The 22,649-nt window shown below is 41.8% G+C and overlaps 1 protein-coding gene across 3 annotated transcripts in view; it reads right to left on the bottom strand.

Moving 5' to 3' along the window:
• Positions 1–22,649, bottom strand: part of GRM3 (glutamate metabotropic receptor 3) — a 102,551-nt gene that overhangs the window by 38,943 nt on the left and 40,959 nt on the right. For all 3 annotated transcript variants that reach the window (XM_053978575.1, XM_053978576.1, XM_053978577.1), the window contains one exon: positions 5,490–6,093. In XM_053978575.1, coding sequence (XP_053834550.1) covers positions 5,490–5,987 — 498 coding nt within the window. In that variant the 5' untranslated portion in view covers positions 5,988–6,093. The remainder of the gene's footprint in view (positions 1–5,489; positions 6,094–22,649) is intronic.

Genomic DNA, 22,649 nt, shown 5'->3' with positions numbered 1-22,649 from the left:
GTGGGGTTTTCAGAGAAGCCAGAGTGAGGTACACATATTCCTTTGAAATCTCTATGAAAGAAATGCTCAGGGCATTTGAAAATCTCAGCCTAGTGGCTGTTCAATTTCTGAATGTGGAATAGAAACAAAGAGAGGAACAAACAGCAAGGATCCGGCTGAGAGGTGGTGGAAAGAGGGGAAGAACTGAGACAAAAGAGGAGAGAGTATAAAGGAGACACATGGAAGCTGGCAAGTGCATGTGTAGCTTAAATGCTGGTGGTAGGTGGTCCATCTCACAGAATGGATTTTTTAATAATGATCTGGTTTACTTTCACAAGCACAAAATCACCGGAGGCTGTCAGTGCACAGCACAAATGGTGTGTGTGGCCTGGCAAACCGCTGCAACACCCTGCACATGTGTCCTGCCCACATCCCTGTTGGGTCCATGCACAGTGGGACAGAGTCCCATTGCTATGTTTCATTTATTTTTTGGTTCATTTAAGGATTTTCCACTATTTTCAGTGGTGATGGAAGTCAGAAGCTATTGTTAAGACTCTGGTTGAAAGATGGTTTATCCTTGGAGGAAGGAAATGGAGGTGATTAGCTTTCAGGCTCCATGAGCCCTTGGCAGACTTTTGTGGCTAAGGAGAAACGACAGCCAGGAAAAGATTGCCAGTAAATGAGTACATATTTTGAATTTCATGCCAGATGGTCACTCACTTAGGAGTGGCTTTAGCTTTTGTGATAGCAGTAATGCACTGTTAAACTTGCTGCAGTGGTTTTGTTACAGTTTACTTGAGACACAGTGAGGAACTGAAGAGAAGACAGCAGGGCACTGGTTTTTGTTTTGCCATTTTTTTCTGGATGAGGCTCTAAATTGGAAATAACTTTCATGGTCGTGATCTGGAGGTCTTGTGGGTTGACAGCGAGGTGACAGCCAGTAGACAATCTTTACATCCATGTGAATATAGTATACATAGAAATTAAAAATCCAGCCCACCTAAAGGAATGTTTTAATTTTTCTAAGAGCTGACTGAAGGAAATGGACTCTAGTCTTCATTTTCGGAAGAAAATCCAGTTTTCAGAAACAGGGAAGAACAAATCCAGTACTTGAATAAAGGTATTCCTGCTTCCACATTCATATTCCTGAAAAGAGCTGACTTAAGTATCTTAAACATGGAATTGGGATTGGCTATGCAGGTGCTCTTCTGCAAATGAATACTGTCTATTTTTCTTATCATTTTTACTGTGTCAGTCTCTCCAAGGAAAATATGTTTGAAATTTCTGTTGTAAACTAAGAAAGAGTAGATAACCTGGCTCAGATGAAAATCCATGAGCCCAAAAGAAAACTCTTCAAATTTTGAATTCTTCACTTCCTGATGCTAGATTCTACTCAAGACAGAATTTAATTTCATGAAAACAGCTTTTTATTTTATTTTTTTTTTAACATGAGCTTTTCCATTGACTAAGAATCCTGGCTTGAGTTTTGAAGAATCAAGTGCTGTGCAGATTGGGCTCACTGCTAATTTAAACACAACATCTAAAAACTAATTATCCAGATCATCATTAACGATAATAGCCTAGTCTGACCAGAAAATAATTAAGCATTCTGCATTCTCTTGTTGTTTTTAGTCTCTGCAAAAAGTGCCTATCGCACATACTGACTCAGTGGGGAAGGTGTTCATTGCTGATTTACCAGCAAAATCTTTTATTCCTTAGTGGAAGGGTAATGAAAGAAGTACAAATCTGACAGCAGGAGCATCATGAAGTGATTTGGCAGACAGCTGTCCAGAAAAAAGCAGGAGAGGGTGGGCGAAGGGAGGGGAAGAAAAAATATTGAAATATAAAGACAAATTCACAGGAGGGAAAAAAAAAAAAGCCAGAAATAATTTTTGTCTGAAGAACTCAGCATGTTTTATTTTAAGGCTAAGAAATTGCACTATGGACTTTATGGTGTTTACAGCTCTCAGCAAAATAAAAATGCTTGCCAGGGCTACATCTGGAAGCAACCAGCACCCTGGATGCTGCTTGAAAACACAGGGAAAGGGCGTGCTGAGCCTTGCACACACACCCCTGGTGAAATATTTTGACTTTCAGCAGTGGTGTGATTACAGTTGTTACTGGAGCTACTCTGTACAGGTGGCTGACTCTGAAATTGGTATGGCACCAAAATGCTTGCCTTCAATGCTTGAATGTCCTTACAATTTCAGGCTTGAGTCTACAATGTCTATTATTCTTGACAGGGATTTTCTTTTGAAAGAGAACTTGTGACTGACTATCTTAACAGGATGGGTAACAGGAGTGAACGGCTTAATTATATATTTTCTAGTGCTTAGTTACATCTTTTTTAGGTGGTGTGAACTCTAGAGGAAAGCCAGAAAAGAGGGACTGAAGGAAGGCCAACACAATTAATGTAAAGAGAAAATAAACAACTGAATACCTTTTTCTATTAAAAAAAATGGAAGATGTTTGATGACAAGTTGAATGATTTGTGAAACGATTTGTTTCTCTGAAGAACTATGTTAAGAAAGACCTTACGTTTGCAAAACTATTGACAAGTCTAGAGAAGACCATAGAGTAATATTAACTATAAGTTTTGTTTCATCATCTTCCTTAGGTTTTGAAAATTGGATGACCTACAGATTTTCATACAGCTATAATACTATTTTTTACATGGATTGATTTGGAAAATCTCTAATTAGGACTTCCAATTTCCATTGGACAGCTGCTCCAAACTTAAGATTTTGGAATATGAAATATCTAAATGCCCTCTATTATGTATATTTGATGTGTGCTGCATCCAATCTACTGCCTCAGCTATGGATTTAGTCTGAGATCAGTGATCACCAGAGACTGGATTCAAAGGGACACGCTGAAAGATGCTGTGCAAGAGGCCACAGACTACTTTAGAAATGTGATCTGACTCCCTCTGGGTTTCTGGGAAGGAATGAAACACCTGCACCATCTCCTCTGCTGTAACTACTCTTATAGATATGTCTTTTAGGTTACCTCAGATCTTCATGTCCTTTGGACTCACTTGAACTTAGGGTGAACTGAGAAACACACTGACCACAAACCAAAGGTACAGCAAAAAAACTCCTCCACCAGTGGGATAGGGCAGGCATATGATGCTTCAAAATATTTTGCCAGACTTCAGACAGTTGTAGCTCTGGGAACTGCTGAACCAAAGGAGGTATAGTACAGAATTTCTTCTTTTTGTTTCTAGTCACTTCTGAAACTCATTCAGCTTTTAGCATTCACAACAACCTACCATTTACTGGTTTCATTTGATGTACTCTTTGTGTGATTGGAAGAGACAATGAAAAATTATTTCCTTAACAGTTTGTGCTGCCCAAGGTTCTGTAACTACCATTTTCCCCCTTCAGATGTCTCTTTTTCAGCCTGAAACTTACTTGTTCTTTGTGTTCCAAGTGATCAGACCCACATAACTGGTGAAGGATACATTCCTGCTCTGCTAGCTGGTCCACAGTGGGACAAAACCACTTCTACTACAAGAGATGGCTGAGGTTTTGCTCTGCAGAAATTGTTCTCCTGCAGTATGGATAAGGATTTGCCCTTATATTCCCTATGAATACACAGATGAGTTACACACTGGAATACAAAAGGAAATAAAATGTAATTTCTTTAAATTCTTCTGTGCTTTTGCGTGTCCTATGGGATCTGATCATGCTCCCAACTGATGGGATTTAATGCCTTCACAAGAGCAGCTACCAGCTCCCTGGAGTAATTCTGATTGAAACGAACATTGGATGAACTCTTGCCCTATTTACGAAACAGGCAAATGAGGTTCTGTGGGCTTTCTGTCACTGCTGGGGTAGTCTGCAGTACACAAGAACTCTTACTGCTGTTGACACTAGTGCAGTGATTGAGGCTTGTGCTCAGTCTGGAAAAACGTCCCACACTGAGTCTGAAAAAACATCCGGCACTGTCAAGACTTGATGCCTTTGGAAACCTGCAGCTGACTATGAAGAAATACCAGATGCAGGGTCTTAGTCTACGTCAGTCTGGGCTTAAGACACCACCCACTTGTGATAACGAGTCATGTGAACTGGCTTGTTTTATTTGACCCAAAATAATGTGACCACAGAATCACAGAATCATTTAGGTTGGACAATATCGCCAAGATCACAGAGTCCAACCTTTGACTGATCACCACCACATCAGCCAGACCTTGGCACTGAGTGCCACATCCAGTAATTTCTTTAATATATCCAGGGATGGGGACTCCACCACCTCCCTCCCTGGGGAGTCCATTCCATTGCTTAACAACCCTTTCTGTGAAGAAATTCTTCCTGATGTCCAACATGAACCTCATGAAGTGCAGCTTGAAGACATTTTCTCTCAACCTGTCACAGGTTGCTGGGAGAAGAGGCCACCCCTCATCTGGCTACAATTTCCTTTCAGGTATTTGTAGCTATAAAGTCCCCTCTGAGCCTCCTCTTCTCCAGGCTAAACACCCCCACTCCTTCAGGAGGAGACTCTTCACCATCTTTCTCTGTAGACTCTTCACTGTCTCTGTTGCCTTTCTCTGTACATACTCCAGCACCTCAATGGTGCAATGAGAGGCCCAGAACTGGGCACAGGATGTGTGGTGTGGCCTCACCAGTCCCCAGTATAGAGGTCACTGTCCTGGTCCTGCTGGACCCACCATTGTTGATACAAGCCAGGATTCCGCTGGTTTCTTGGCCTCCTGGACACACCTGGTTCATGTTCAGCCACTGTCAAGCAGCACCCCCAGGTCCTTTTCTGCTGGGACACTTTCCAGCCACTCTTCCCCCAACCTGTTGTCCTGCAGGGGGTTGTTGTGACCCAAGTGCAGGACCTGTACTTGGCCTTATTGAACCTCGTACCACTGACCTCAGTCCATTGATTCAGTCTGCAGAGTCTTCCTACTCTCCAGCAGATCAGCACTCCTGCCCAGCTGAGTATCATCTGCAAACTGACTGAGGGTACACTAGATTGCCTCACCCAGGTCATTGGCAAAGATATTAAACAGCTCTGGCCCCAGTACTGAGCCCTGGGGAATCCCACTAGTGACTAGAAGTAAGACAAGGATTTATTTTTTAATTTTAAATATCTGTTGTTAAAATGATGAATGTTATGAACATGCAGCATGGCAGGAACACATGTATTCAAACACCTAGGTGGTAATAGTTTGTGATTGATGTGAACACGTATCTGCACTTAGAGCTGTAGAAGTGTCATGAAATGCAAAGTTCAAAATAAATACTAAGACTTTTGGAAACTTCAGATGCCTTCAGGATACAACATAACTAGGAGAAGTGGACAGCTGCCAGAGGTTAGAAGTACAGTATTTTAAAGAGTGAATCAAACTAATGTAAATTAAGTAAAAATCACATGCTAGATTGACACCTAAGGTAAAGTGATCAAGCTAAGACTTGATTTACTGGCAAACTTACATAAGCAGTGGTTCTCTCACTGGAATTGCAGATAAACAGTTCTCACCTGGTGGGGCTGCTGTGACTCACCTGTATGGAGACGCTGCTGTAGGAACCACCTATGACTCCTGCAATGAGCAGTGGCAAATTCTCTTGGATGGCATACGAGCCGTCAGGGCACATGTACTCTGTTTCATCCACTTTAGTCAAAGATGCCCTGACGAACTCCAAAGACTGTTCTAAGGCATATGTATCCCTGGAACACGTGTCCAAGATGTGAACTCCAAGCTTAATTCCTGGCAGCAAGTAGTTGTCTTTGTTGATTTCATCAATAGCAAACAGCATGGCCTCCAAGCGCTGGATGCCTCGGTCTTCATTGATTCTCCCACATTCTTCTATCCCAGTGCCTTTTTCCTTGATTGGGAATAAGCCTCCTAAGACCAGGTCTCCTTCTATCTTAATTTCCTTTCTGACAAAGCTGTGGTCACTTAGGGAAAGGAAAACTCCTTTGGAAAATAAAGCTAGCGCAAGGACTTGGAGTCTGGTGAACATCTTCATTGGTCCTGTTTTAGCAGCTCTAAGAAACATAGGTGGGAGCAAAAACACTCTTCAGTCCTTCTGATCCATTGCCAGATACGAAGTGTTGTCCCACAAGCCCGTGAAGAACAAGCCAACAAGTCTTTCCACTGGACCTCTAAAGAAGACATGGAAAGAATTAGAAAAGGCAAAAGGGATGTGAGAGGCCTTAAGCACACAGCCATCCCTCCTTGAGGCAAACAAAACTCTTCCAAGCAAATTAAGGTAAATACATAAATAAGTAAGAGAGACATGAAAGAGGAGAATGAGAGACATGACAAGAAGGAGTCTCGTGTTTGATGCTTGCTCAGGGCATGAAAATGCTTGCGGCTGGACTTTTTCTCTTTAATGTTAATCACAGTTCAGCGTTCAGATCAAAGGGAGAGCACAGCAGTGATGTGTGTACTTAGGATATGATTTTACTCTCACTAAGGTCAGGACAGTTTGCCAATGACCTGAAAAGGAGAAAAATCAAACCTCAGAGTGAAGATCACAATGTAACAATTTTGTAAATAAATATACATACACAAAGTCTGTTTATGCAACACAGATGCATGACTTGTCCATAGACTCCTTGTCAATATCTCTTCAAATTTATCAAAGTGGCTGCCTTGATCTCCCAATCCTGAGATGAATTGTGTGGCAATAGTTAAGCAGAACACTTTAATAATTTATTTCTGTACTTACCTTTTCCTTAACAGAGTATATACTATTAGAGTTGCAGGGTTATTTATAATTTAGAAACACTTAGCACAAAGAAATTTAAATCAGTAACAATTAAGATTTAACACTGAATAATGAATGAGCATGCTTATTGCAAGGCAGTTGTTTATCCTAGTACAATTTCAACATTGCTGTACCAAATTGAGTGAAAGGATAGTTTTTTGTTCATATTTATTCCAACATTGTTCTCTCATAAATCAGTAATGGGTCAGATGCACTGTTAAAGGTCTCCCTCTGCTCTCCGAATAGTCTGAGCTGCAGACTGTCTCAGCAGAATTTTCCATTCAGAAATGTCAATGGAAAAAAAGCTCCCTCATCCCTGAATGATCTTTAAGTAAACTAGTTGGTTTGTCACCTGTGGATTATTAAACAGGTCCAGAAAATAGATTTTCTGGTAATTTTTAACAGAAGTAATGATGACTGTATTCGGCAGTACTCTCTGTATCAGACTTAGTACTCTAATTTACCAAACATTATTTAAGTGTATATAGGACATATAAAATGGTGGTGCTATCCCACTGGAAATCATTATCAGACAAAAAGGTTACTTTTGTTGTATAAATGACTGTGTGGTTAATAATTCAGTTGTGTTGACTTCCATTGTTTTCATCACTAATCCACCGTTTGGATAAAAACAGGACTTGGGATTTTTTTTTAATGCAACATCCATCTTATTTACCTCTGTGGCTTCTGTTGCTATTGTATCTCAGCAAACATTCATACATTTAGCTTTATAACAGTGGCAAAGTATTTGTTTTCCTTGTTTTACACTTGGGAGAAAAAGAGACACAGAGAGATGAATTAAGATTCTCAGAAGATTCTAAATTCAGATTTTGATTTGCTCAACACTCACAATCACTATCAAAATTTGTAAAGGTCAACTGTGCCCTGAACCCCCTTGTTCCCACTAAGGCACTGAACCTGAAAAACTTCCTAAACAAGTTCTTCCAAGCTTGTTCCTGAGTGATTTAACTAAGGTCATCAGCACAGCCAAGAATCAAACTTTGATCTTTCCCAGTGCTCCTCTGATACCTTAACAATAAATCTCCCTTGCTTCCTATTGCTCCTTCAGGCTTTTATGTGAGTCTTTTATAAGGTCATATTAAACCAATCTGCTTTCAATAGCTCTTCAACACGACCCGTTTCCCCAAGAAAAGGCTTTAAAATGGGGCCCTCTATAAGGTTTTCTAAAACTACCCTGGGACATACCTAGAGCTACAGTGGATTTACCCTCACAGCAGGGAGGATGCTCTCATTCCCTTGACTCCTTCATAGGTGCTGGTTTCTGTAAATGGCATCGCCTTTCACCTTGCGTCTCCTCTGTGTCTCAGGAATGTGTGTGTCTCTGATATATCAGCAAGAAAGGATACAAAGGCACTGAACATTATTTCAACATTGCACATGGACAACTGATTTCCTCAGCAAAGAATGCAAAGGATTCCTGTCTTCTGTCACTTATGCTTGTTACAGTGGTACTGCTGAGGGAAACTGGAATCAGTGATGGCACAGCTAGGGATCAGTCCCTGCAGAACCCAAGGGGCAATCCAAGTAGGTGAGGATTGGGAATGATCATTTCTCTGATTCTTCTTTGCCACTTTGTATTGACAGCACCAGTCTAAAGGTGTCCAGGGATGTGAAAGGAGGAGGTGGTGGGAAGCCCATTTAGGTTGGAGCACACAGGTGACTCATCCCCACAATCCTGCTCTATCTGGGGACACAGTGCTTGGTAAGGGGTGTCCATGGGTAGTGGCCACCCACCTACACTGATTGTCTTGCCCTCCTGTGAATTCTGATCTTGTCATGGGGGCTTTGCGACTGCAGGGTGACACCATGGATGCAGAGCCCTGCTTCTCAGGAAAAGCAACCTATTTTATGTGTTCAAATCCTCTCTTTATAAATGGGAGACAGTAAACAAAAACAGAGCTTAGGGTATAAAATGTGCTTCTCTCCTTCATCAGCCTTGGCAGCACTGCTGCCCATGTAGTGGCATTGCAGTGTCCTGCTGAGCACCAAGGATGCTGAGGAGAGGTTCAGAGTGACCTTCACTCTGTTCATGCAAAGGCTGATTTGTCAGGGGAGGTTTCCCCTTTGGGTTTGAGGGATGGATGCCTCCGGGGCTTCTCATGGGTGGGACTCCTGAAGGAAGCTGTGAGGCAGATTTGGGTGGTCAGTGAGAAGCGTCACTATGGTGACACTGGACAGACATCTTGGTGGGATGGAGAATATTTTAAAGCAGATCACAGAGATGGGCTTGCAGCTCAGTTTCTCTCCTGTTCTCTCTGGTGTGCACCTCCCACATGCTTTCTCTGCAACTTGTGTAGCTCAGGACTATATATACAAACATTTCCTACCTATTCCAGGCTGATACAGCCCATATTCCTCCTCTTAAACATGGTGAAGATACCACTGATCATATCCTTCCTGAAGTGATTTCACTATACTGACCACTCCTATTGGCTTTTGCAGTACGGTCTTCTACTAAAAGCATGTTTCTGGGATATTTCAAAAAGAAGTGCTTGCTGATCATGTAGGAATTCTTTCAGGTTTTGTTTATATTTAAAGTTTTAATGTCAGCAACTGGCAGGGTTGTGTTGTTGTAGGTGTTCTGTTAGTACTGCATTCCTGCCCTATAGTCTTTGGATCTCTGGTGGAAATAGAAGTAGAGTCTGGGTGTAGAAGCAATGCAAATATCAACATGAAAAGTAAACAAGCTGAAGGAGAAAAGTATCTGCATCAGAGGGTTTCTGCCAGCATTACTCTATCTGAACTTTAGCCAGAAGCATCCAGCTTGTGAAACACCTTCATTTGGCACTCCAGAGGCCCTTTTTCTTCCACCACAAGAAGCCCACAGGGGGAAGTCACATCTGCCCTTGGGGGACACTCAGCATATCCCTTACTGAAAGCAACTCACTTGTGTACAATAGCAGCTGTGCTGCTCTCATTGAAAATCCACTTGCCTCTAGGTCTGAATCATCGGCTTTGGTGGATTATTTCTCTGTGTGTGAAAAGTTGGGTGCACAAATTTACTATTCTTGGTGTAAATGTGCTTATTTACTAAGGATGGGCACATTCTTGTTTCTGTGAAAGCAATTAAAATGAGAAAGAGGTTTGGGGTCTGGGATTTCTGTGTTCAGTATCCCACTGATATAATCTCCAAAACTAAATTTGTCTTCCAGGGCTGTATTAACATGTCAGCTCTGGTCCTCTGCAGGCCTTCTGTCTGTAGCTCACGGAGCAGGTCCACCTGTGGTGCTGGTTGAGAGACGAATTCTTATCAGACTAAGCATTTTCAGTCTATTTGTCTAGTAGGTGTCAAACTTCAAAGAGAATTGCAGTTGAATTTTTCATTTAGCCAGATGACTTACAAATCAAATATTATTGCTTATACATCAGTGGCAATTTTGTCCATGCCTCCCATCATAACAGTACCAATGCTTGGTATTGGCAATCCAGCATCCAGCAGCCATGTATTTTCCAGTCTTACAGAATTAAGGATGGAATGGGAAGCCTTACAGAGCTGATGAACTTCAGATTGCTTAGCTATTTTTTCAACACCATTAACTAATGAATAGGGCAATCTACATGACAGGGCTAAAACTCTGGAGAGGTTTCCTCTCCTCCCTACCATGTGCTATATCCTAGATTTCCCCACATTTGTTCCCCTTCACAGTGTTTTACAGGGCTTATCTGTTTATGCAGCTTCCTGACAAAGCATGCAACAAGAGCTGACGTGGGTGCTGGAGAAGATTATGTTTAGCTTTATTGTGGGTGGCTCCCCCTTGGCACTTGAGGATTTATACTGCATTATTCAGAACCATAATGTGTTATTGTGGTGCCTGGAGCCATATGTCAACTCAGTATCACCTTCTGTCCTTTGTAAACTTTCTTTGGAGGAGAACCATGCTCAGTGTAAGGTCACAGAGGAGGTTCCCACCACACCTGTGCTCTTGTGACATTTTACAAATATTGAAGCTAATAGTTTCATCAATAGATCTTTCTCCAAAGTCACCCATCAGAGACTTATCTTTCCCTGAGCCCTCTCTGTGCCCTACAAATTTTATCTTAGGGAAGCAAATTTCTAAAGCAATTCAAATTTCAGCTCAAAATTACAGTGTGTTTTTCAAGAGTGACACAAGAAGCTGAATTTCTTTCTCTCAGAGATCATGGATAACTTACACAGTAGCATAGATCGTCCAACACATTTATCACATTTATATGTGCCCTGGCAGAACTTGACTTTTAATACCTGATGAGAACTACACTGAAATATAATATCTTATTTAATCAGAAAAAAAGTGATATACAAGCTTGAGTCTCCTTGCCAATTAACATTAGAGATGTCATTGCCTCTGGAAGAGAAATATTTGTAAAGTAACCTAAAGCTTACAGTGACAAACCTGTGCCAAGTACACAAATTACTCACACCCTGATTCTGACTGGCTGAAATCTGGTAGCTTAAATTAGGACATAAAAGAAAACAAAGAAAAAAACAAACCAGGAAAAAGTTGTGGAACACGTGGTGAGGTGGCGAAACAAGTAAATTTCTTCTATGGAAATGGAGAATTTCCTTCATGAAATGTTAATCAGGTCCTGACATATAAATTTGCTGAAAATTAATCAAAGTGCTTTAAATTTCAGTTGTTGGCTGTTACATCTCAGATTATTTTTCTTGCCTTGTGAAAAAAGGACAAAAATGGTTCTCCAATTAGGTACTTTTGTGAATTTCATCTTGAAAACCTGTACACAAAAAGCATTAATTATTGCAATTACCACCAGCGATATTATACATACAAGCGATACAAGTTCATGCCATTTTTAGTATATTGTAAAAGAGTTTGAAAAACTCTAAAAATTTAGGGGAAATTTCAGTATAAAGACATATAAAGCAAGAGATAATGCATCAGTGTAGAAGTAAACCATCAGTCTTAAAATAAAAACTTATATTCTGATGCTTTAGAACAAGCAGAAAAATTCAGAACACTGTGTAACTATTTGTACTGTGTTAGCATCAACATCTGATGCTTTAGGTTTTCTACATTGTCAACATACAGCAGATGCCCAACCCTCTCCTCAGAGATCTATGATATCCTGTTTCAGGAAAAAAAGTATTTAAAATATTAATCACGCGGGAAAACAGATGTCTTTGACGTGTTACTCTTTCAGTTTTCAGATATTAAATAACTCTATAGATTAGAACTAGAGGTATTAATTTAGCCTGGTGAGGAACAAGGAGCCCCTGAAGATAGCCAGACATTAATATGGTGTGGAAATACGAGTCTTTGTTATTTGTTAAAATACATGAGAGCATTTGGCACTGAGTTCTTCCAGAGTGAGTTTGGTCTCAGGAGGGGGAGTTACATTGAGCAGACCACCAGAGGCAGAGCTCTGGGCCAGGCCATTGCAGGCTCCTAAATCATTCGAGTTCCTCCCTACTCTGACAATGAGTACATTCAAGTGCACTGAGAAGCCCAGCCGTGAGCCCGGGGCTTTGTGCCATCTGGACAGTTTGTGGTGTAATGATCTTGATGTAATGCAGGGTTAGACCTTTGAAAGTCCCACCATCTTCCTTTCTGTCTTCTTTGGAATCAGCTGAATCCTACTGCTTTTTGTCCATCTGCTTATTTCTTCCAGGCTTTGGTGACAGCTGAAAGCCCACCAGCAGTGACTGCAATGAACAGGCAAGTGCTGTGTGCTTATTGATTGTGTGTTAGTTGACTTTAGTCTCAGCCTTCACCTGTGATCCCAGAAAGGCATGGAAAAGGGAAAAAAATGGGACTATAAAGCCTTTGGGGACAAAGGGGCAGCTGGCTTCTGTGACCTGTGGATATCACTGCAATTATTCCTTCTGGGTGGTGTGGGAACACCAGCACCAGGCTAAGGTCAGCAATGTCAGATGTTGGGTGAGAGAGGTGATGGCATAAGTGTGGAGCAGTCTTGCCCAGAGTAAACCATGATGTTTTCAGTATCATGTCCTGGGGATGAAATATTTAGCTAAAACACTTGTGCTTAATGCAAGTGAGGCTTAACTAAGTGAAGTTAACACCATCCAAGGCATAGCCCCCTAAGGAGTATCTGTACATTTACTCTTTAGACACGTATTTAACCTTTCCCTCTTAATTGATTCTTAAGCATCTATTTTTTTTTCTGCCCACACAGAGATCATTGCTGCTTTGTGCTCCTAATCACTTCTCAGCTCTCTGCAGCGCCTGCAGGGTTTTCCTTGAGGCTGGATCTGCCCGTGAACCTGTGCTCCAGCTGAGGTGCTCTGCCTGGGCATTCTTGGCTCACTCCAAAGCGAGCTGCCAGATTTCACTCTTGCTATTGTGCCAAGGTGTTTTCCCCACATTTTGGCAATACAGAAAATATGGCTGGGCCTCTGCATATGTGGAGAGCAGAGTGTCCTTTGCTACTATTCTGTTGAGGCTTTGGCTGGCAACACAGGCAGACTCAGAGTCACACCAGACTCACAGAGCAGCAGAGTGTGCACCCTTTTTCCTCTCTGGCTGCATGTGTGGTGACTTCTGCTGCCACCCAGCCTGCTCTGATGCGACTCAGTCCTGGCTTGGACCCCCAGGTAGCAGCACTCAAACCCGGCTTGGATCTCTCCACATCACTGCTCAGGATGGGAGAAACTGGAATAGTGGAGGTGATGGCAAGCAGTGGACAAAGTCCCCTCTGTGGCTCCTTCTCCCTGCCCCAATTTAGGGATGAGTCAAATAAAAACCTTCCCAGGTTGATGCTCCTATCCCTGTCTGGTCTGAGCTGTATCTCCCAGTTTGCCACAGCAGTACCAAACACTCAGCTGGAAATTTTCTAGGTTAAGACGGTTCTTCTCATTTGATTGAGGCAATATTTCTCCTTCTGACATATTCACTGCAAACATTTAGAGCAGGAGCTGCCTTGCCCTTGCCAGTGCAGGGCTGAACTTTTGTCTCATCACCACTGACCAACCATTCAGTGATGAGATTCCATCTGCTTAACTTGCTCACTATCATATGGCAACATTTTAGGCACTTCTGACCTCCTCCACGAGAATCTCCTGCCTATTCTGGTTAAGAAAGACACCAGGTGTCTCTGGGACCCCCAAAGGCATGAAAACATTTTTAATGAAAAAATATGCTCCTGCTTTGGGTTTGCTCAGCATCTACAATATGAGGTCAAGGTAGGTGCCTGATTACCCTGACAAGGTTTCACCTCCTGGCCACTTGTTTTGTCTTGTTCCTGGTAACAACACAAAGCAATAGAAAGGGATCAAAACATGGAAAGAATGTTCAGGTTTTAAAGACCTATTTAGTAGTGGATTGTACATTTTGATGTTTAGTTGTTTCCTTTCCCTTTTCTTTAAACATAAAAGGATTGAAAATTTAACAACAGTAGCCTCTGTTGAAATGATCCTTCCCTCCTCCACCCGGCTACACCCTCCAGACTGGTAACTCTTCCATCACACGAATGCTACCTCCAGGCAACAGCATTCAGCAGAGTGTGAAATCACAATTAACGGAGCAAGTGTTTTGTAAGTGAGCAGAGACGGCCACAAATTACATCCTGCTATTAGCTGACTTTAGATCAACATTGTTGAACAGCTTCATGATTACTGGGCTGTGGCGTGTATTAAAAAAACATTAATAAAACATAATTGATTGTGAATTGTGCGTACTGCCTTTTTAGTTCTAATCACAAAAGTCTCAGAAGTTTGCTGGAAACAAAAGCTGCCCTCAGCTATTTGTGGGAACTGGATTGTACTAAAAAATTTACAGAATTTGTTTTGCAGCTGTTGTAAATCAGTAAACTACTGAAGCTTATGGGGTTTGCTGACTGATAGATCCTCTTTGCCTTTCTCTTTTCCAGTCGGCAAAGAGAGGCACAAGACTGCCTCTCCTCCACCAGAAAGTACCACTGGAAGTGGAAACAATAGCTCAGTTTCAGACCTACCATGCACAAAGTGTGTCCTTATGTCACCAACAGGGAGCAGGAGCTGGTGGCTGCTATTTACTGAGAAACAGGCAAATACAGAGCTATACTTCGAAAATACTCACATTTATGTCTCTCTTTTGGGCCCCAGATTCTTTTCAAAGGTTAAAGAAGGTATTCTTACAGGAATCTGGAATGTTCATTATGATTCATGACCCTGTCTGGGCTCATGGAGGGACAAGATATGTCACACAAGTTTATGGCTACATTATCAAACTTGGATGCCCTCCTATGAATTTATGGACTTTAAAAAGGCTGTTCACAATCAGTCAAATACAGGACTTCAAAAGAATCTGAGGCCCAGCCAGTGACAGAAATGGACTGCTCTTCTTCATCAATTAGTGCTTCAGGTACCTAAATCTCACTCTCAGGCTGAAAATTCCCAAAACACTTTAGACCCTGCCTGCACTTGCTGATCAAGGTGATGCTTAATTCCACTTCTAAGCCAAATTTAGTTGGAGGAAGATGGACCTCTGCCAAAGTCCTCAGGGAAATAGGCTCAGGGATATGAGAGGGATCTTGCCCTAGCTGTAACTATTTAAGAAGTTTCTTCACCCAACAGAGAGGTGGCATAAAGTGAGGAATAAACCTCACAAGTTCTGAATCTCTCCTGCTGTGGCCACTAAAAATGCTAGTGCTAAGAATGTTGAAAAAATCTTAGAAGTGGGTTGAAAAATCTTAGAAGTGGATCTAAAATTAGGTAATATAATGCCTGCATTATTTATTGACTTTTTTTCAGCCTATGCCCTGACAAATAAACTTGTATAAACGGTGGGAGTAGATTGCTTAAAAGCATTTCCTGTTAGAGAGCTAGCAGCAAGAGTTATTTTTAATGAAAATAAACCAGAGAAAGCAAATTTTTCCTGTTTCTGCAAAGATTTATCTCACAAAGGCAGAAACAAACATGCCTTGTCCTGAGCAAAGGAGTGACTTCTACTGCTAGGAAATGAAATGTCAGTCAGTTCTCACTCAGGCTCATTTCAGTTTAGTACTCAGCTCTTCGCAGGTGCATGCTGGAACAAACAGCTCCAACCTGCACCAAGCTTCTCCTCTTTCCATACCACCTGTCCCTCCCTCAGATCTGATGAAAACTGCTTGCTTGGCTCCTTTCATGCAGCTCCACAGCAGTGTATGTACATGCAGACATATTTTTATGAGAGGAGCCTGAGCCTCACACCCCCAACACATACACTGCATTCTCTCACTCTAAATGGCCATTGCTATGGCAACAGCAGCTTAACTCAAAATTTAGAGAGGCATTTAACACAAATTATGAAAGAAGAGATGAGACACTGAGTAAAGCCATGCATGGTTTGATGGCCCACTGTGGCTCCATTCACCGATTGATTCGGGACACCCTGGGGACCTTGCCACTTGTAGTCTGTCACCTTCTGCCCAGCACTGTGCAGGAAACAGCTTTCTCTAGCACTGGCTTTGTCTTTATTCTTTTCTGTGCTGACAGTAAATGGACTTTCAGCCATCTGATTGGCCACAGAACTGAATTTGCAGTCCACCCTGCTTGGTCCTCAATCCCTCTGCTGGAATAATTCATGGCCTGGTAGTGTGATGAGGAATTCCTTACTAATGAAGGGAAGGAAAGACACAGGCCCTATTTAGAGTGTCTGGAACAGTGCTAGTGTTCTGCATCAGCGTATCTGGTGGCAGATGAAGGCCCAGCTGAGTTGCTGGATGAAGCACAGTGCATGTCTGGGACACTTCTCCTTGCAAGGAGCTGCTCCGTGGTGCCAAATCTCCAACATAATGACAAAGTAGAGGAAAGACAAACATGAATAACCTCAACAATTCCTAGGGAATTCATGTTTTCCTAAAACCTGTGCAAACTTTGTCCTATGTTCTTATATGAGGTCACATCTTATATAAGCCAAAATGAAAGGTCTACAGGGAGAGGCACTTTTTAGAAGGGCATGGGTGGGAGTAGATTTGCATTAGATATAGAGAAGAAATTATTTCCTGTGAGAGTGAAGAGGCACTTGGACAGGTTGCCCACAGAACCTGTGGACTCCCCATTGCTAGAAGTGTGCAATTGGCTGGGGCTTGCTAGGGCAGGATGGAATTTAAATGGTCTTTAAGGTCCCTTCCAATGCAAATCATTCTATGGTTATTCTATGGTGATGATCCTTTGCTTTGGACAAAGCACGAAATTGGCAAAAAATATTCAGAAAAATGTTCATGTCTAATTTTAACCATCTAAAGTGAGGTTCCTTCTTTGGAACCTAAAGCTAAGCAGGATAAGCCCAGGTGTTAACTGTGCTCCTTTCATCCCTCACTAGAGGCGGACAGAGTTTTTGTCAAGGAAGAGTTAAAACTGTTTTGCATGGATGTTTATATAGAGGCTTATAATTTCTTGGAAGGTACAGTCCACAGTAAGGATGTACTCCTGCCTCACTCCAGGAGAAGTTAGATCTGATTTATTTTGGGACTGGATATTCTTTCTGTGTGGCCTCTGTGCTTGTAATAACAAGCTCTCTTGTTATTACAATTCTCATTGCAATCTAAGATTAATACTTGTATCCCAAATTTCACCAAGGCCAGCATGAATGAATAATAATCCCATTAAAGAATTCAAGAACTGGCCAAGAGTCACTAGCTGTATTTGTTAACAAAACTGAACCAGAGGTGAGGATTTAATTGCTTTGCTTGCACTTTCTGGCTTTGACTGGGGAGAAACTTCATGATTGCCAACATTTCTACTACATTTCTACAGGAAGGCAGAGCCATCCTCATGGCAGCAGGCACACAATAAAAGCCATTCTGTGATAATTTCCTCAAATTCTCCTGTCAGGCAGTGATTGAAAAATGAGAGCTGAGAACCACAAGACCAGGTGCATGAGAAAAAAAAGTAGGTTAGGAACTGTACATGCCAGATTGTGAATCAGGCTGCACTCTCCTCAAGGGCATATTCTTCCAGTTCCACAGCTTGTTCCATGGAGAGGAAGATGATGGAGAAGAACCATCTCTGGAGATTGTCTGTTTTTCCTGGGGCTGTGGTGTTACTCCACATGCCAGTGTCATGCCTCTGGGAGGCAAAGGGCCCTACATCACACGTGATGAACTGCAGAGGGATCTTTGAGCAAGGAGAAAATCAGGAAGCAAACAGCAGCCCTGGATGTGGCTCTGCTGCAGCAGTAGCTGAAGAGCTCAGGGTGTGCTGAGAGTGAGAACAAGCTCTGGGGGCCTCACTAAAAGTGCTTGGGAAGTAGGGAATTACAGAAGAATAACAAGCATGGAACTGTGAAAGAATTTGAGGGGAAATTTTGAAATTCATTTTCTAGGACAGATGTCTTTGACAAAATTCTAGACCTTTAAGCTACATGACAGCTTGCAGGGAGAAAGAACTGCGGTTCCCTAAGTTTTAAATGGAATGACCTTATGTGCTTTTTAGGATTATCACACTCAGTTTGGCACTAAGCAGTGAAATACCCTCCCTTCATGGTTCAGGCCCAGGTACCTTTTTCTCAGGAAAGCAAAATCAGCAAGGCCAACATCTTCTGCCTTTTCCTATTCCACCCAGGAATGAAAAATATACATGGAAAACAGGGGAGGCCTGTGAAAACAGGTGACAAGATTTAAAATGGGAACTCCTACGGTGTCTCTCCAATATAAAATGAAGACAACACTTGAGTAACAGCCTACTCTTACCACAGGCTGCATGTTTTTGGTACATCCTAGTAGGTTGTAGAAGTGACATTTACATTTGCACTAAGAAAGTGTCGAAGATGGCCAATATTCCAGACCAGAGGAATTCTCACTGGTTTGGATAAGCTACTGACTGCTTTGACTGTGCCCTACCTGTAACTTCCCTGTCTAAAACAAGTCTGCAAGGCGTGAAATCAGGGTTTACTGAATTCAGAGCCAAGCTTTCTCTGATGTCAGTCAAACACAGGCTATCCCCAGGTGACACTTGTGTTCTAGTTTGAGTCTATTCTTTCTGACATAGAATAAGACCAGGGCATTTTATTTTTTCCAAGACAAATACATTATCTGGCAGTTTCCAGCTGATGTAAGATAGGTTACAATAGTGATATAGCCTCTCTATGGAAAGCCTCTTTGCCTGTGGTTTCCTGCAGGGGTGTTTTTTGGTGTCTGCTATGTGGCTAAGCTCACTCTTCAGCCTTTCTTTATCAAGGGATTTTAATCACATTTTTCATTCCTTTATTCAGCCATCTTCCTTTCCCCAAAAAGGAAACCTGTAACAAATTAATATCTTCAAAGTCTGTATTTTGTATGATTTTGTTGACACTGGCTATCATTCAAACTTTATTGGAATTGACAGTTAATGTAATTGCATAAGCCCTATTTCCTTAGGAAAACAGCCTTCAAAAGACCAGAGCATGCTACAAGAACTCCTCTATCCTTGCAGGGTCCCAGGCTTTAACTTTTGAACCTCCCCTGTTGTTATGTAAGCCAATAGCACAGCTTTATTCCTAAAATTAGTGAATTATAGTACGTGGTTCATCAAATATATTTTAGACATTGAAATAGGATGAAATAAATTGCACACTACTATATCTATTTCTCTCCATGGGCAATGAGCAGGGTTTGTAGAACTGGACAAAGGAATTTCCTGGGTGGACTGCACTCTTCAGACTCTCATTTAGTCAGTGAGGTCAACATGGCCAAAAGTTGCTGGCATGCAAATCATTTCACAGTATCACAGAATCAGTCAGGCTAGAAGGGACCAGTGGGTCACCTGTCCAAACTCCCTGCTCAGGCAGGGTCATCCCAGAGCACAGGATTGTGTCCAGATGGTTCTTGACTATCTCCAGTGAGGGAGACTCCACAGCCTCTCTGGGCAACCTGTTCCAGTGTTCAGTCACTGTCCAGGACAGAAATTCTTCCTTGTGTTCAGGTGGAACTTCCTGGGCATCGGTTTCTGCCCTTTGCCTCTTGTCCTACTGCAAGGCTGAACAGGCTCAAATCCCTCAGCCTGTCCTTGTAGGAGAGATGCTTCAGTCCCATCTTTGCAGCCTCTGCTGGACCCTCTCACTTGTACTGAGGAGTCCAAAACTGGGCACAGTATCCAGATGTGGCCTCACTAGGGGTGAGGAGAGGGGCAGGATCACCTCCCTTGACCTGCTGGCAATGCTTTCCTAATGCATCCCAGGATATCATTGTCCTTCTTGACTCCTGGGGCACGTTGTAGCTCATGGACAGCTTGCTGTGCCCCAGAAGCCCCAGGTCCTTTCTATTTTAGGCTGATTCACACCCTGCCCTCTATTGACTGTATTGATAAAATCCACATATAGTCACTCGGGTCACATGAGACATCAACAACAAAGATATCTCCATAAGAGGGACTCCCCTACATTCTCAGATTTTCAGTGTAGCAGAGGTCTGGTCCTTCTGTCACATTATTTGGATGTTATCAGGCCTTGGCAGTATCAGACCTTGTGCCTTAGCACTAAAAGCTCTCCTCTGTGAGAAGGAGCAATACCATATGAAATAGGGAGAATTCACATTTTGCAAATCCATTTTTTCTGTGGGCAGTGTTTCAGTTTCATTCTGGGATCAATGATTTGCTGGCTTTGAGCTGTTTTCTTCATCAAGCCCAGAGGATAAGCTTTTTTTCCCACTGCATCTTTCTCTCTTCTAAGGCTAATGCTAGTTTATTCTCCTTCAAATCTTATGTAAAGCTTTTACAGGAGAATCCATCTGTGATATGCTCTTCAGCTGTTTTTTTGGAAAAAATATGAATAAACCAGAATAAACTGGAAGATTGTCAGTGTATTTTGCAGATTATCTGTGTTCCAACTCTACTCATAGGAAAATGCAAAGTCGATTAAAACCCACCAAGTGTAATAAATATGTTTTTTGATTCTGTCAGCATGGCTAAAGATAAAAGCTAATGGCAAATCCATAATACAGTCATACAGATCAAATGATCTATCAATCCATAAGCTTGCATTCCTGACAGATAAATGCTCTTATTATCTTCACAGCATGCCCCAGTTAGTCCAGCATGAACTTGGTGAGTTAACTTGGCACTCTGCAGTCAGGGTGTTGGTGTGCAGGAAGTTTGTTTGTTACAATAGCATTTCAAATGCTGAAAGTTCAATTTCTTCAGTCTGTGAGCTGTTCCTTTCATTGATTCCTGCTCAGCTCAGCCCCTCAGCAGTTCTCAGGTGTATCCCATTCCTTATTCCCATCCTTCCTTGATGAGAAGGAGCAAAGTTGGCCTCCTTGTGTTCTTCTTCCAAGCCTTCTCCCTCTTCATGCCAGCAGCTTCTTTCTCCCAAGTTATTGGTGCAATTAACCTCAAGTAGAAAACACTCTACATTTCCACTCACCTAGGGCTTGAGACAACCATATGATGGGAAATATTTGACAAATTTAAGAAGAGGCACCTCAGTCAGAGAAAACTTGCACATTTTTCAAGATAAATTCAAGAATTTGTGCCAGTTATCAACATGAGACTTTTGTCTGGTCCACTGGTTCAGTGAGTCAAGGGTATTATAGACTTGAACTACAAGTTCTCTTGTATGAACAGACTGTTTTAATCTAGAACTGCTATCACAAGGAATAAAACACTGTCTAATGCAATGGCCAAATCAAGTACCAGTGAAAGAGGCTCCATTTGTGTCAATCATAGTTATCTTGTTGATGGATCTGTCCTGTTGTTAATGTTAAAACCCTTTTTGTTCTCTTGTTCCAGCAATTCAGAATTATTCATTCATCCTGAATGGATATTTTGTGCTTAAACTGAATCTTAGAAGCTTATTTAGAACCACTTAAGATCTTAAATTAAATATGAGTGTAATGTGGGGAGGCATAGAAATGAAAGATCCATAATTTTTCGAGTGTAAAATTAAATTCCTCCCCCCTTTCCTCTCTGATTTTATGCATCTAGTACAAAGTATATGGAATTTGAGTAGGTGTACCAAGAAATTCAGAGTGTTTTGATAGATATCTGCATATGAGAGATACACAACTATTGTAGGTCCACAGAAATATACCAATTGATTAGTTTCTTTTCTGATAGAAGTTGCAGATTTTCTCCATTTACATTTAAAGGCCAACAGAACTGATGTATGATTTTTTTTCCTATTTTATCTATTGCATCTCAGGACCCACAGGGAAGAAATTAAAAACTCATCATCTGGCCAGCATGGAGGCTCAGAGCTTTGATGGTTTCAGCTGTTAAACCTGCTGTTCCACAGAAGCCATTTCTGACTCCTAGCTCTGCTGCCCAAACCAATGTGCTGATGTTTGGTTGGAAGTGATACCGTTCCAGACAGGGTTAGCAATTTACAAAATTTCCATCAGGCTAAGCATAGCAGTGAGCATATATGTGCATGCATGCATGTGGGCTTTGTTGCTGTTTTCAGCATTCAGGAAACAATTACAGGAGAGCATTAGCTGTGCTTCAGTGCAGACTGTGAGTCTAAAGTAATGACATGATCTTCACTCAGGGACCGAGAGTGTCCCAGATGGATCAGCAAGGCAACAGGGAAGAAAACGTGCAACAAAACTAATTTTATCCAGTTTACTTCTCTGTTTTGAACACCCAGCCCTTACACTCAGAAATATTTTTTCAGAGTTATGGACAGCTCTCTCCTTTTCAGCAGCTGAACCAATAAACAAGATTTTGTATTTTTCCACAATTACAACTCCCTTTATTACAGGGTATAATGCCATCCCTGTATTTAGCAATGAGAAGCTGTGGAGAAAACAAAGTATGGCCTGAATCAATGGCAGAAGAAGCAAGGATCATTTCCCAGTGTCAGCATAAAACTCTCAGAGATCATGAATGCCTAAGAACAATGCAGAGAAGCTGCAGGCAATGGGGTATTACCTTCATTGCAGCCCAGTCCATACACAAGAAGAAATGGTTCCTGCTATAAGACTGATATAGCTGCTAAAAGTAAACACCATATAGCTGACCAAAGCACTTTTTCAGGTCTTCATCATCCAAAACTAATTTGTTTCCCCTCAAAAACATTCATTGAATACCCATTTCTC

Source organism: Vidua macroura, chromosome 5, assembly GCF_024509145.1.
Source record: "Vidua macroura isolate BioBank_ID:100142 chromosome 5, ASM2450914v1, whole genome shotgun sequence".
Taxonomy (NCBI): Eukaryota; Metazoa; Chordata; class Aves; order Passeriformes; family Viduidae; genus Vidua; species Vidua macroura.
Note: the sequence above shows the minus strand (reverse complement) of the source record. Positions and strands in the feature narration are given on the sequence as shown.